This window comes from Lithobates pipiens, unplaced genomic scaffold, assembly GCF_037356315.1.
Source record: "Lithobates pipiens isolate NorthernLeopardFrog02 unplaced genomic scaffold, aLitPip1_a1.2 Scaffold_18, whole genome shotgun sequence".
NCBI classification, from domain to species: domain Eukaryota; kingdom Metazoa; phylum Chordata; class Amphibia; order Anura; family Ranidae; genus Lithobates; species Lithobates pipiens.
In genome coordinates, this window is record NW_027507758.1 from 641,122,175 (window position 1) to 641,138,367 (window position 16,193).

At 41.1% G+C, this 16,193-nt stretch overlaps 1 protein-coding gene across 1 annotated transcript in view; it reads right to left on the minus strand.

Moving 5' to 3' along the window:
• LOC143986903 (uncharacterized) overlaps positions 1–16,193 on the minus strand; it is a 1,023,878-nt gene that overhangs the window by 188,722 nt on the left and 818,963 nt on the right. The window contains exons 10-15 of the mRNA XM_077485310.1: positions 12,215–12,230; positions 12,001–12,098; positions 11,717–11,923; positions 11,430–11,636; positions 11,205–11,340; positions 3,235–4,310 (exon numbers count right to left, since the gene is read on the minus strand). Of these exons, the coding sequence (XP_077341436.1) occupies positions 3,235–4,310; positions 11,205–11,340; positions 11,430–11,636; positions 11,717–11,923; positions 12,001–12,098; positions 12,215–12,230 (1,740 nt within the window). The remainder of the gene's footprint in view (positions 1–3,234; positions 4,311–11,204; positions 11,341–11,429; positions 11,637–11,716; positions 11,924–12,000; positions 12,099–12,214; positions 12,231–16,193) is intronic.

The window sequence follows — 16,193 nt, forward strand, 5'->3', positions numbered from 1 at the left end:
TGTAAACAACAAACACAGACGGGAAAGATAAAAACACTTAACTTTAAGAGAGCATTTTTCCAAGGATGAGGGCTGATCTCCAGGACTTAGACTGGGAGGGAATATTGGCATCAAAGGACACAGAACAGAAATGAGAATTATTCAAAGTGACTGTACGTAAACTCGCTGCAAAGTATATTCCCATGGGCAAAATTTTAAAAGGCTAAAAATGAAAACCTATGTGGCTCACGGCCAAAGTTAAAATGGCTATAAATAATAAAAAAGGAGCCTTTAAAAAAATATAAAAATAAAGGAACACTATCATCATTTAAATGTTACAAAGAATATAACAGAATATGTAAAAAGGAAATCAAGGATCCAAAAACACTTTAAATATATTAATAGTAAAAAGGTCAGATGTGAGCATGTAAGCCCTTTACAAAATAATCTAGAGACTGGGGACAATGAGAAGGCAAATGTATTAAATACTTTCTTCAGCTCTGTGTATTCAAAGGAGCATGGGGGAGCTCATGTCCATAATGGGGGTGGTAGTGATACAGCACCAAATGATCCACAATGGCCCAAAAGTGATATAGCTCAGAAATATTTAGACAGAATAAAGATGGATAAAGCACCTGGACCAGATGGCATCCACCCACGGATCCTAAAAGAATTGAGCTCTGTCATTTCAAAGCCATTGTTTCTCATTGTTAGGGACTCATTGACGACTGGAGTGGTACCACTGGATTGGCGCAGGGTCAATGTGGTGCCTATATTTAAAAAGGGATCAAAGTCTTTACCAAGTAACTATAGATCTGTTAGTTTAACTTCTATAGTCGGGAAGATACAGGAGAGTTTAATAAAAGACCACATAGACTAGTTCTTGCTGTAAACATTTTTTTTAAAGAGTTCTGTTGAAAAAAATAAAAGTCAGCAACTACAAATACTGCAGCTGCTGACTTTTAAAATAAGGACACTTACCTGTCCAGGGAGCTCACAATGTCCTCACCCTAAGCCGACCCATCCCTCAGCTCCGGTTGCAGGTGCCGGCATTTTCAGTAAGGGAATCAGGAAGTGAAGCCTTGTGGCTTCAGAGCTTGGTTCCCCACTGCGTATGCATGAGTCGCACTGCATGTCTTGACTCTGGTCCCTGCTGTCTTCTGAGATCTGTGTGTCTCCCAGAAGACAGCGGAGGGGGGAGGTCAGAGTAGGGGCCGGACATGGCATAGATCGCTGTCGATTCTGTCTATCTGATCTATCACCAGAAGTGGGAGCAAATACCTGTATTAGACATATATATGTCTAGGTATCTGCTCCCCCCTCCCGCATGAAAGGTGCCAAATGTGACACCAGAGAGGTGGAGGAATCAGATAAGTGTAAGTTTTATTTTTGGGTGGAACTCCACTTTAAGCAACAGACAGCATGGTATCATGAAAGACAGAAGTTGTCAAACAAACTTGATTTCTTTTTATGAAGAGGTAAGTAAAACTTTAGACAGAGGGGTGGCTGTGGACATGGTATACTTGGACAGAGGTGTGGCGGTGGACATGGTATACTTGGACAGAGGCATGGCTGTGGACATGGTATACTTGGACAGAGGTGTGGCGGGGGACATGGTATACTTGGACAGAGGCGTGGCGGTGGACATGGTATAATTGGATTTTGCAAAACAGCTAATGGCTAAGGTAAAGTCTACAGGCTTGGAAAGATCAATTTGTAGGTGGATATAAAACTGGCTAAAAGACCGAATTCAGAGAATAGTGGTTAATGATTCTTACTCTGAATCTGGTCTAAGGTTATCAGCGGTGTACCCCAAGGTTCAGTGCTGGGACCCTTACTTTTTACTATATTTATAAATGATATTGGGTCTGTGATTAAATTTACCATTTCAGTCTTTGCAGATAACACCAACCTATGCAGTGGAATAACGTCATCCAATTTACAAGCCATCCTCAATCCTCTAATTGGGTAACTATGTGGCAGATGAGGTTGATAAATGTAAAGTTCTGCACTTGGGGGCTAAGAATATGCATCATACATACTAGGGGAATACAACTGGGGAATCAATGGTGGAGAAGGATCTGGGGGGATCCATAGTGCAGAAGGATCTGGGGGGATCCGTAGTGGACAAGGATCTGGGGGTTCTGGTAGATCATAAGCTCAATAATAGCATGCAATGCCAAGCTGCGGGTTTCCAAAGCATGCAAAGTCCTTTCTTGTATAAGAAAGTCTGTACAAATCATTAGTAAGACCTCATCTGGAATATGCAGTTCAGTTTTGGGTACCGGTTCTCAAAAAGGATATCGGGGAACTGGAGAAAGTGCAGAAAAGGGCAACCATACTGATAAGAGGCATGGATTTTTTTCCTTCCTCTTGATCAACTGTGGGTATAGGATTGTGTATATGGGATTGTATTATTATTTTTTTTTTTGTTTGAACTAGATGGACTCCTTTTCCAACCTGAATAACTATGTAACTATGTAACCAGGTATGCCAATCAGTGCCCATTGGGGATGCTTGTCAGTGCCTCCTCATCAGTATCCATCAGTGAAGGAGAAAACTTCTTTACAAAATTTTATAACAAAGAAAAACTTATTTTGTTCATAATTTTCTGTCTTTTTTTTATTTGTAGCACAAAAAAATAAAACCCCTAGTGGTGATCAAATACCGCCAAAAAAGAAAGTTCTATTTGTGTTGAAAAAAAAATACAAATGACATATGAGTACAGTGTTGTAATTGATATTGAAAGTGTGAGAATGCTGAAGATGAAACTTGGCCTGGGCAGGAAGGGGGTGAAAGTGTCCGGTATTGAAGGGATTAAACATGTTGGCAAAAAAAAAACACAAAAATGTCTCTGGTAGTGAAAGGGTTAAAGGAAATGTTCACCTTCGGGAAGATGTTGCATGTTCCTGTTCCTGCAGTGGCTCAGCGATCCGAGTCCTCTATGTGACAAGGAAAGAAAAAGATCCTGGACGGCCGCACACCAGAGAAGGCATTTTTATTGATATGACGAAATAAAATCCAAATGCAGTCACCTCATGTACAGGGAAGAACAGGAAAAATATCGGACGTGTTTCACGCCCTATCATGGCGCTTATTCATAAGCGCTATGATAGGGCGTGAAACGCGCAAGGTATTTTTTCCTGTTCTTCCCTGTACATGAGGTGACTGCATTTGGATTTTATTTCTTCATATCAATAAATATGCCTTCTATGGTGTGCGAAGACAGGACTTCAATGAGGAACAATTCCCTCACACAGAACAAGAAAGTGGCTTCTCCCCCGTGTGAGATCTCTGATGTCTGTAAAGATTGGACTTCTGCAAAAAACATTTCCTGCACTCAGGACAGGAATATGGCTTTTCCCCTGTGTGAGATCTCTGATGTCTGTTAAAACTGGAATTGTTCGAAAAACATTTGCCACACTTAAGACAGGAATACGGCTTCTCCCCTGTGTGAGATCTCTGATGTTTGTAAAGACTGGACTTCTCTGAAAAACATTTCCCGCACTCAGGACAGGAATACGGCTTCTCACCTGTGTGAGATCTCTGATGTTTGTAAAGATCGGACTTCACTGAAAAACATTTCCCACATTTAGGGCAGGAATACGGCTTCTGCCCCGTGTGAGATCTCTGATGTTTGTAAAGATTGGACTTCCGTGAAAAACAATTCCCACACTCAGGACAGGAATACGGCTTCTCCCCTGTGTGAGATCTCTGATGTGTGTAAAGATGGGACTTCTGTGAAAAATATTTCCCGCATTTAGGACAGGAATACGGCTTCTCTCCTGTGTGAGATCTCTGATGTCTGTGAAAACTGGAAATTACTGAAAAACATTTCCCGCACTCAGGACAGGAATATGGCCTCTCCCCTGTGTGAGATCTCTGATGTTTATAAAGACTAGACTTCAGTGAGAAACATTTCCCGCACTCAGGACAGGAATACGGCTTCTCCCCTGTGTGAGATCTCTGATGTTTATAAAGACTGGACTTCACTGAAAAACATTTCCAACACTCAGGACAGGAATACGGTTTCTCCCCTGTGTGAGATCTGTTATGCACATGAAGATGGGATTTAGAAGGAAAACACTTCCCGCACTCAGTACAGGAAAAGCTCTTCTCTGTTGAAAGGACGGCACCGTCCCTCACAGTCTGAGGTTCCTCAGGATAAGAGGAATACGATGGTCCATCTACACTGTGTGGTGCCGGATGGACATTTGAGGTAGTCGGGTTTTCTCCTGGACTATACTGTGTGATGTCCTCATCTTCTACTTTACAGTCTGGAGACAAAGTGAGACAATCCTCTGAGGTTTTCCTCATCTCCCGTCCATCTACTAAAATAGAAATACAAAGATTATTACTAGACATGAGCTGATTGGTTCCCCTAAACCAGGACTCCGCCCACATCAGGCAGCTTTGTCTCTGAGGATCTTACAATTCCCCCCTCAAGGTAACTAGTAAATGGGTCCTCTGTAGGGCAGCAACTAATAATTATTTTCATAATTGATTATTCAAAACAATAATCGGCCAACTAATCAATTATTTGGATAAAAACCTCAAAAAAAGGTTGGTGTATAATTGAGTTAATATTCTTGAATATCTATATACAGCAGTAAATATAAATATCCAGATATACAGTTGGATATTTAATCCACTCTGAGAATAACAGACAGATAGATGTATTATTAGAGGGAGAATCTGCTACATATCAGAATCAGAGATCAACATTATTAAAGTGTAAAAAAGAGGTAAAATGCTGTTTTGCAGATGATCAGACAGGAGTGTAATATAATATGATGGATGACAGACTCCCTTGTCATAGACAGGTAGGTGGGTTCAAGCTCCCTGCACCTGATGTCACTTATGCTGGCCGAACACAAACACATTTTTCTTTCAAAAAAACATTCATCCAATTTTCTAACCATTAGTGGGTTCAAATCGGCGTTAATTTTCCACCACAGTGACTGGAAAATTCAAAGGAGCAGAACAGAAAACTTCTCTCCATCGAACAAATTTTCACATCGTGTATGTGATTTTTGCTCAGAAGTTACATTAATTTTATAATTGAATGTTAAAAGCAAGTGGAATTTTTGAACTACACTCGTCCATTCATCGAATGTGCAAATCATTTTCATACAAATATTTGTGGGAAAATTCTTGTCCAAAAATGGATCCATGTATGGCCAGCATAGGATATTTAGTAGCATCAGCATGATTTTTTTTTAAATCATCTGTTATGATGGGGTTACAAAAACAGGCTATTATCTGTTAACGCTCTTTTCTAGGACAGCTTACAGAGAAAGAGGCTCCTCCCACCTAGTACAGGAAACACATGATCCACATTTTAAAAGACCACCCATAGGCCATCGCCCCTCAGTTAACAAATAACTGAAGGCGCAGATAAAATAATAAACACTTCCATTGGTGCAGCCACCTTAGTGTTACGTAATTATTCCTATGAAACAAGGTGGGCTCCGTCCTGGAAGACTCCTGGAAAAGAACGTTAACAGGTAATAACTCACAGTCATCTTCCAGGATGGCTTACAGAGAGGACCAAATAGAACTAACTGATCAAGGTGGAACCACAGCCTGTAGCACTTTCCTGCCAAAGGACTGGTCTTGATTTGCAAGCAAATCCAGCCTATAGTGCTTTACAAAGGTATGAAAGCTGGACCAGGTTGCCGCTTTGTATATCTGGAGTGGCAAATCTCCGACCCTTTCAGCCCAAGATGTAGATACGACTCTTGGAACGAGCATTGACTCCTGTTGGTGGTTGTAGAGATGCTGTCTTGTATGCTTCTATGATTGCCGACTTCATCCACCTGCCAATAGTATTTTCTGATGGCCTTTTACCTTTGTTGGGACCGGCGAACAGTACGAACAGACTGATGGAGGATCTCCACTCTTTGGTGCACTCCATATACGCAATCACCTTATTTTTAGGATTACCACAAAAAGACGGGATTACCATTTCTTCCAATCAGTGGAAGCTACTTTAGGCAGGAAAGCATGGTCAAGAGAAAGGATAATTATGTCCTGAGATATTATGCAAAATGGTTCTGCCATTGAGAGGGCTTGAATTTCTCCGACCCTCTTATGAGACGAGACGAGTGCCACTAAAAGGAGCGTTTTTAAGGTGAAACGTTTTATGGAGCAATCTTCCAGTGGCTCAAATGGCTCCCTACAAAGACTCTGTAGTACCGCAGATATGTCCTTAGAGGGCAACCACCTAGATTTGGGAGGCCTTCTTCAACTTTTGGCTGTGTGAAACCTTTTGATTAGGGGTTCTTCTACTAACCTATGATTCAGGAAGCTCGATTTAGGTCTGCACCTGCTTGGAGGAATTCTAGAACCACTGGTATCATAGGGCCTGGGATTATGTTGTTTATTGTACACCAAACTTTTTCCAGATCTTGTTGTATATAGTATTGGCTTTCCTGCTGCTAAGGATAGTATCTATTACTGTTCCTGAAAACCCTTTCCGCTCTAAAAGCTTCCTTTCAGTAGCTAGGCCATCAGAGAGAGATGGTCCACCTGCGGATGATTCAGTGTTCCCTGATGAATGAGGTCTGGAATGGAAGGGAGTCTGCAAGTGGTGCTGAGTTTTAACAGTCCTGGGAACCAAGTCCTCCAAGGCCAAAATGGGGCAATTAGAATGACTTTCACCCTTGAGGCTCTTATCTTCCATAGTATTTTTGGTATGAGCGCAAACAAAGGGAACACATACGTTAGGTCTGTTACCCAAGGTTGTGATGGTGCATCTAGGCCCATACTGAGCTGATCTCTTTGAAGGGAGAAGAACCGACCCACTTTCCTTTTTACACTGGTCGCTAACAGGTCTATATGGGGCATCCCCATTTTGCTACGATCCGTTCGAACATGGTTTGATTTAAACACCATTCCATCTGCGACAGAGATTCCCTGCTTAAGGTGTCTGCCAGTGAGATTAGTTCTCCTTTCAAGTCCACAGAAGATGGAAGATTTACTTCCGTCCATCCCAGAATCTTTTCTGCTATAATCATTAGGTCTGCCAGTCTCGTACCCCACTGTTAGTTGATATAGTTCACGGTAGTTATATTGTCTGAAAAGACTTGCACGTGTTTTCCTATCAGGAAAGGCCCTCTGTATGGCTTTTAGCTCTTTCACATTGGAAGAGAGGCGGGTTAATTGATTGCTCCAGACCCCTTGTACCATCTGGTTGCCCATATGGGCCCCCCTTTCTTGGCCACACGCATCTGTGGTGACTGTCACTGGACGATGCTGTGACCAAAGATGACCAGCTGAGAGATTTTTTGCATTTAGCCACCACCTGATTGAGTTTTATTTCCTGAGGGATCTTCGCCCGGCTTGAGATGAACTCCTTCTTCCCCTCTCAGAAGTGTCATGTGAATTTGGGCCCATTGAACCCCTGGGATGGCCACCATCATCAATCTGAGAATCCTCATCATGTTTTACATTGAGGTCTCCGGGCTTCCGCAGAGGTCACTCGCCTCTGTAATTATCATCATGATTTTTTATTCCATCAGAAAGATTTTGGATAAGTTAAATGTATTGTGTACCCCAGGAATGCTATCTTCTACCCTTCCTTTGATTTGTAGGGAAGTAACTTATCATGTCTTCCTCAAGCATATTTGGAAGGCGAGAAGACATGGCCACCACTTTATCTTGCTCTCTTGGTAAAATTGTAAGAATAAAATTTTGAGGAGGACAGCCCACTAATTCTATTCTGTATCTGTGATTGATAAGATCTAGAATAAAATTGTTGCTGTAAATGGCCTGTCATTGTGGGAAGAAGGCTCCAAAATCTTCCCCCCATCTGGCCAGCTGAGTGCCTGAGAGGGGTCCTTAGACTGGGGGGTTTAAAAAGGAAGCCACCTTTTCCTTCCCCCTCCTATACTTATATCATTTTCTCTGATTTTGCCTGTTTTGCATAATTTTTGTCCTGCCCACATCTGTCACCTCTGCTGCCACTTGTCCCTTCAAAGGGATGAAAATTCTTTTTTTTTGTTGCTGCTTTTTGGGGATAGAAAACCCCTTTTTCCTGTCGGTTGACCTTTCAAGTACAGACTCCAACTCTTTCCTGAACAACAATTCGCCTGAAAAAGAAAGAAGACAGAGCTTCATTTTTGAGATGGTATCCCCTTCCCAGGATATTAACCAGATAGCCCTCCTGGCCTCATTATCTAAGGCTGTAGCCCCGGCCGTAAATCTCACAGATTCTGTGGAAGCGTCCACAATATAAGCCACTGCCTTGTTTAATGTTGGTAGGGCCTCCAGGATCTCTTCTTTTGGAGCATCTTACTCTAGAAGTGAGCAGAGCTGTTTTAACCACAAATCCAAAATACGGGCTACACAGGGAGTGGCTAGAGCAGGTTTAAAGTTCGCTGAACAGAGCTCCCATGCCTTTTTCAAGTAATCTTCAGCCTTCCTGTCCATGGTCTGTTTTTATCCTAAAAAGAGAGTTCTTTTCAGGCCTTCGATAGGGAGGCATCTAACTTGGGACACTTTTCCCATAGACTTGTATCCTATTCTTTGAAAGAAAATCTCCTTTTGAGGTTTTCGGGGAGAAGGATTATTTTTTTCTGTTTTTTCTGGTACACCGCCTCATGACTTCTGGCGACTGCATCACTTCCTGCCTGTGCACCACCTGTGCTGGTGAGACGGATTTGGCCACACGATGATGCCAGCATGGAGACAGGCTTACCGCGCTCCATACACTCCAACACTGGCAGGAATGAGAAGCAGGCTACCCCCTGCTCTGACAGACCAGCCTGCTGTTGGCATGCTACCACCAGGGATGGACTCATCTGAGCACACATCCTCCTGCACCAAGAAGGCACCCTACACTGAAGGTACAACCGACAGGAAGATGAGAGGGGGTCCCTTCTTACACATCCACGAGTCCCTAGCAGAGGGGCCCAGGATGACTCAAGCCAACCAGCTTCCCAGAAGCACTGCTTCTGTTAGAGGGACCTGGCCACCGGGAGGCCCATTTCTTATTTTGTCTGGCCTACATTCTAAGTAACAACTTGCTTGAAGTTCCTGTCTGGTCAGAGGAAACACATAACACTGAGGGGCCATAGCCTATGGGTAGTCTTTTATAATGTGGATCATGTGTTTCCTGTACTAGGTGGGAGGAGCCTCTCTCTCTGTAAACCATCCTGGAAGATGACTGGGAAAAAATAGTCCTTTATAGTACAAACAGATAATCACTACTATAAGGGATTCATTTATACTGTGAAATAGTGAAAGTAATTTATCTTATATCACATATATAATAAATATAACCAGAAGTAGGATACATGGGGATTTTACCTGGGAGTCACACAAGAAAGAAATATGCAGGTTAGAGGGGGGGCTTTTATATTAAAGTAATACTGAAAGCTGAGACTTTTTTTCATGGATATAATAATTTTATATATAATGCACAATACTAGTAAACTTTTACTTCATATAATAGTAATGCCTTCTATCACCTCTAGTCTATCAGCCTCCACCTTCTCTGGGGTAAGATGCTGATCTTCCTTGCACAGAGCCCTTAAAGTCATTGTAAATATTGCATTTATTTTTTAAACAAACTTGTCATACTTACCTGCTCTGTGTAATTTTTTTTGGATAAAGTTCCCCTATAGGAAGCCCCAAAATATAGCATAGAGTTCCCCTATAGGAAGTCACAAAGTATAGTATAGAGTTTCCCTATAGGAAGCCACAAAGTATAGTATAGAGTTCCCCTATAGGAAGCCACAAAGTATGATATAGAATTCCCCTATAACAAGCCACAAAGTATAGTATAGATTTCCCCTATAGGAAGGTAAAGGTCTGCCTTTAGAATCCCTTGCTTCTTTCTCTTGCCCAGGACTACATGTCCCATGATATATTGCTCCTCACGCATTCAAGTGCTCAGGCATTTACTGACATGCATGGATGGTGTACTGAGCTGTATTTTCTGCTATGTAAAGAAACAATACATTCTGTATGCAGGCCTATTAATCGACTGATCAACTAAATGATTATGAAAATTGTTGACAACTATATTCATAATTGGTTATAATCAAATTATGACGATTAGTTGTTTCAGCCCTACATCTCTGAATCTCCTAGCAGTTCATTTCTTTATTCATGGACCTTAGTCAGAGTGAGGAAACAACGAGAACTGTCTTTTATAGGAGTGACAGTGATGAGGGGATTATAGGACGAGTGTCCCCTCCCCCTCTATCACTCATTGCCATCTTCCCAACACAAGAAGTCCTGCACTTCCCTATTTAGTCCATGATTTAGTCATGAATAACAGCAGGGCTGAGCCCCACCAGAGGTCAGAGAGTGAGGATGGGGGATAACAACCAAGATGAAGACTGGACTGATCCTGAAGACCTCCATCATTGGGTTATTGACTCCTCCCTCATTATCACTTTCTGTTTAAGGTTCCAAAGTTGGAAGATGTTATCACATTATTATCAACATGTAAAACTCTGTGCTTCAATCAGATCATCAGATATAAAATGTCCAGCTGGTAGGAAATGGGTGCAAAACAGGTAAGACCTATGTAATGTACAACTTATTATGTAGGATACAACAGTTAGGATTTTATAGTATCAGAATGATGTAATGTACACCATAGAGTATATAGTGCAGGGGTCAGAAGTATGTAATGTACACCATAGAGTATATAGTGCAGGGGTCAGGAGTATGTAATGTACTCCATAGAGTATATAGTGTAAGGGTCAGGACTCATAAGATTGGTATTCAGTGATCAGTGGAAAATGAAGTGTTACTGGAGACATCCCACACAGCTGCCTCCCATCTCCATGAGACTGCACTCAGTGACTTGGGTCTGAGACTATACAGACATATCCCTCCACCCGACACAGCCAGCAGACAACAGAACAAGTAATCCTGGGAGAATTGCTCTGTCAGAGATCTTGCCATACCCGGGTATGGGGCAGAAGACCCAAAACACATACCCCAGGTGCTTAGATCGAGTAGCGCCTATGCTGAAAATAAACATTTTGCTGCCAGCTGAAACCCAGAATATCCTTAAATCCAGTCTAGATACATAAATTGTGCCTGCAGCACAGAGAAGGAAGATTATCCGAGAGACATTTAGGCATACAGGATGGGGAACACAGCTCAGGAAGGTGACCAGGGGATTACAAGCTATCACCCAGTCCTTGCCCTACTCTCGAGTGAGCAGTATGGGTGGAGGAATGTATTTAGTGTTAATGACCCACCTGTGCTGATCTCTGTAAGAGTGCCATCCCCTAGAATTAGCCTCATTATTCCATCCTCCCCCATAGACTGCTGATCATTGCTAACATAAGTCTCCTCTTCTTTCACCTCAACTTTAGAATCTCTCAGGTTTCCACTCTGAATATATAATAAAAATGACATCAATGGTAACAATGCAGATAATGTACAGATCCTAATGATACTATCAGTGATTGTTCCTCATCTACCTGATGATGGTGAGGGATGGTGTGCTCTTCCTGTGTGGAATCCCGGGAATACAGAGGACCGGGACGTCTCTCTGGTGGGTTCCTGGTATTAGGGGGCTCCATCATATCCTTGTGTCCTTTTGAAAACTTCTCCATCACTCCATACTCCTCATCCTCCTCTTTATACTCTTCTTTAACAACAATATTATAATTCCAGAGGTTTCCACTCTGAAAGATATAATAAAACATTCATTGTAACAAACATGCTGTGTATAAATCAGAACTACCAATAGTTGTCAGTCGTCTACCTGATGATGGTGGGGGATGGTGTGATCTTCCTGTGAGGAATCTTGGGAATACAGAGGACAAGGAAATCTCTCTGGTGGGTTCCTGGTATTAGGTGGCCCCATCACATCCTTGTGTCCTTCTGAAAACTCCTCCATCACTCCATACTCCTCATTCTCCTCTTTATATTCTTCTTTAACTTCAATATTATCATCCCCGAGGTTTCCACTCTGAATATATAGTAAAACATTCATTGTAACAAACATAATTGTTTAAAAATAATCACAAGTTATTGTTCCTCATCTACCTGATGATGGTGGGGGATGGTGTGATCTTCCTGTGTGGAATCCCGGGAATACAGAAGACGGGAACATCTCTCTAGTGGGCTCCCATTACTGGATCCATCTGTAGGAAACACACACACTGACTGAGTACATTGTTTCTATGTGTTTATCAGATGATGGGGGATCTAGGTGGAGCCTCCGTACTGCTCTTTCCTTTACAATAAAGTCTCCTCTTACCTGATGATGTGAGGGGCGGCTGATTGTCCATCATGACGTCCTTGTAGAGATACTTTTGTCCTTCTAAATACTCCCACTACTCCATGGAGAAATAGACAGTGACATCCTGACACCTTATAGGAACCTGACAAACACAATGATACAGTCACCATCCAGACACATCCCTTGTCTGTTACTGGATAATCAAAAGAATGTGTGCTCAGACCTTACAGATCCCAGGCCACGCTACGGAGGCTCAAATGAGATGTAGGCATAAATAGAAGGACTCACAACCAATGTCGCCAACCCTAAAAGTTACTACCCCCTAAGGGGATGCAACCAGAATCAGAGGAGGTTATTTATAAAAAGGGGTTATTTATAAAAAGGGGTTCGGCGCCACTGTAAATTTTCTCAAATGGGGTGTGTACATAAAATAGAGGTACACCTCCACCATTAGCCTATCACAGAGCCACAAGAGGTGTCATATAGATATCAGATCCTATCCAGAGGAGTGTATATATGAATTACACAGGAGGAGAGAGGGAAGGGAAGTACATATATAACCCCCCTAAAGCTAACTACTACTAATATGCAGAATATAGAAAATAGAGACACACTGCCAACAATATTATACAACAATTCCTGAACACAGGCAATCAGGTACCACAAAAGATGGCTATAAATTAGGCCAAGCTTGACTACGTAGACACAAAACTAGACAACTACGTAAGCAGCGGAAATTAGTAATATGGTAAATAACATATGCATAGCGTGCAGCAGTGATAAATACGTGGTAAATAATAAGATATTAATATGCCACTAAATTGATAAGTGTGTTGAAAAATTAACACAGTGAAGTTAATTGCATGAATAAAAATAAATAAAGTAAAAATACAGTGACCATACAGTGTAATATACCCTCAAATAAATATGTGATAATACCAGGAATGTAAATCCATAAAATAGGAGATATTACATAAATAAATAAATATTAAATAAATCAATGTGATAATTATTACCCAAGAAAATGCATATAAATCTCAAAGTTAGCCCCAGATAATCTATTAAGAGCTATAAATGCAGTCCAAAAAGTGAAAAAATATATATTACTAGAAAAAATTGAAAAATTAAAAAATTAGTAATTAATAAGTCCACAAAATCTTCACAGCAAAAAGAGTGCAGTAGGTGGAAAAGTGACTGGTGCCCAGGAACAGATTTTCAGGTGACTTTCGTGCTCGCCCCCTTTAGCTCCCCACTCACCGAAACTATGAGCCCACACAGGGCAGTCAGGCCTGTAGATATCACACTGCTGACGTAGATGCGCTGATGACAGATTATTTGCAGAGATTGTAGTCCACTCAAGTCCTGATGAGCAGGTGAGACTGATATTGGTAATCAGAGTTTCCTCAAGGAAAAAAGAAGGGGGGAGGATTCCATAGTGTAGTAATTCCAACAAAGGTGTGTAGTTTTAAAAAACCATAAACTTTTATTCACACATCGGTATTCAGACAGAGATGTGTTTTGCAAAAATAAAAATATAATAACAAAAAATGTAATAACAGAAGGTAAATATATAAAATGAGCTAAACTCCAAAAACATTTTTTTATGGCATTCACAGAAAATACCACACAGAAAACCCTTTGGGGGGTATATAATGTACCACCCCAGCATGACACAAAGGGTAAATATCGGTACCAAGGAATAAAAAATATATATGATTAAAAAACGCAAAAATCTATATAATAAATTTGAAAAATAAAGCTGAAAATAAAAATCAAAAATGCAGAAAAAATGCAAAATGTAAAATATAAGTCTATATATATAAAAGAATCATACTGTGCACAGAGTGTAGGTGGCTAAACGTATATGCACCTCTCCAAAACCATAAGCCCTATAGCGAGCCCTGGTGAGAAGCTTTTTAAGGCGCTGATATTAGAGGATGTTTAAATATAATACTAGGCAGCAGGGTTGGATGGACAGGGGGATTCAGTGCATCCGACCAGTCCCCAAGTCAACAGTCCACTCCGTCCAAACAGGCTAACAACTGGGGGGATGGAAATAGCTCCGCCGTCGGTCCTCACACGGGGGTGTAGCGCTACCACCTGTATGAAGGCTCACAATGCCCAGCTTTAGCACGGGAGCAAGCACGTAGGCAACCGTACCTAGCGTGCGTTACGTCCTGCGTTCCACCTAACACACGTGACAATGCGGAAGTGGCGTGCGTGATTGCGTCATACCCGTTTCATCATAAGACGTCCTCAGCATCGTCACTGAGGACGTCTTATGATGAAACGCGTATGACGCAATCACGCACGCCACTTCCGCATTGTCATGTGTGTTAGGTGGAACGCACGCTAGGTACGGTTGCCTACGTGCTTGCTCCCGTGCTAAAGCTGGGCATTGTGAGCCTTCATACAGGTGGTAGCGCTACACCCCCATGTGAGGACCGACGGCGGAGCTATTTCCATCCCCCCAGTTGTTAGCCTGTTTGGACGGAGTGGACTGTTGACTTGGGGACTGGTCGGATGCACTGAATCCCCCTGTCCATCCAACCCTGCTGCCTAGTATTATATTTAAACATCCTCTAATATCAGCGCCTTAAAAAGCTTCTCACCAGGGCTCGCTATATGGCTTATGGTTTTGGAGAGGTGCATATACGTTTAGCCACCTACACTCTGTGCACAGTATGAGTCTTTTATATATATAGACTTATATTTTACATTTTGCATTTTTTCTGCATTTTTGATTTTTATTTTCAGCTTTATTTTTCAAATTTATTATACAGATTTTTGGGTTTTTTAATCATATATATTTTTTATTCCTTGGTACTGATATTTACCCTTTGTGTCATACTGGGGTGGTACATTATATACCCCCCAAAGGGTTTTCTGTGTGGTATTTTCTGTGAATGCCATAAAAAATTTTTTTTGGAGTTTAGCTCATTTTATATATTTACCTTCTGTTATTACATTTTTTGTTATTATATTTTTATTTTTGCAAAACACATCTCTGTCTGAATACCGATGTGTGAATAAAAGTTTATGGTTTTTTAAAACTACACACCTTTGTTGGAATTACTACACTATGGAATCCTCCCCCCTTCTTTTTTCCTTGAGGAAACTCTGATTACCAATATCAGTCTCACCTGCTCTTCAGGACTTGAGTGGACTACAATCTCTGCAAATAATCTGTCATCAGCGCATCTACGTCAGCAGTGTGATATCTATGGGCCTGACTGCCCTGTGTGGGCTCATAGTTTCGGTGAGTGGGGAGCTAAAGGGGGCAAGCACGAAAGTCACCTGAAAATCTGTTCCTGGGCACCAGTCACTTTTCCACCTACTGCACTCTTTTTGCTGTGAAGATTTTGTGGACTTATTAATTACTAATTTTTTAATTTTTCAATTTTTTCTAGTAATATATATTTTTTCACTTTTTGGACTGCATTTATAGCTCTTAATAGATTATCTGGGGCTAACTTTGAGATTTATATGCATTTTCTTGGGTAATAATTATCACATTGATTTATTTAATATTTATTTATTTATGTAATATCTCCTATTTTATGGATTTACATTCCTGGTATTATCACATATTTATTTGAGGGTATATTACACTGTATGGTCACCGTATTTTCACTTTATTTATTTTTATTCATGCGATTAACTTCACTGTGTTAATTTTTCAACACACTTATCAATTTAGTGGCATATTAATATCTTATTATTTACCACGTATTTATCACTGCTGCACGCTATGCATATGTTATTTACCATATTACTAATTTCCGCTGCTTACGTAGTTGTCTAGTTTTGTGTCTACGTAGTCAAGCTTGGCCTAATTTATAGCCATCTTTTGTGGTACCTGATTGCCTGTGTTCAGGAATTGTTGTATAATATTGTTGGCAGTGTGTCTCTATTTTCTATATTCTGCATATTAGTAGTAGTTAGCTTTAGGGGGGTTATATATGTACTTCCCTTCCCTCTCTCCTCCTGTGTAATT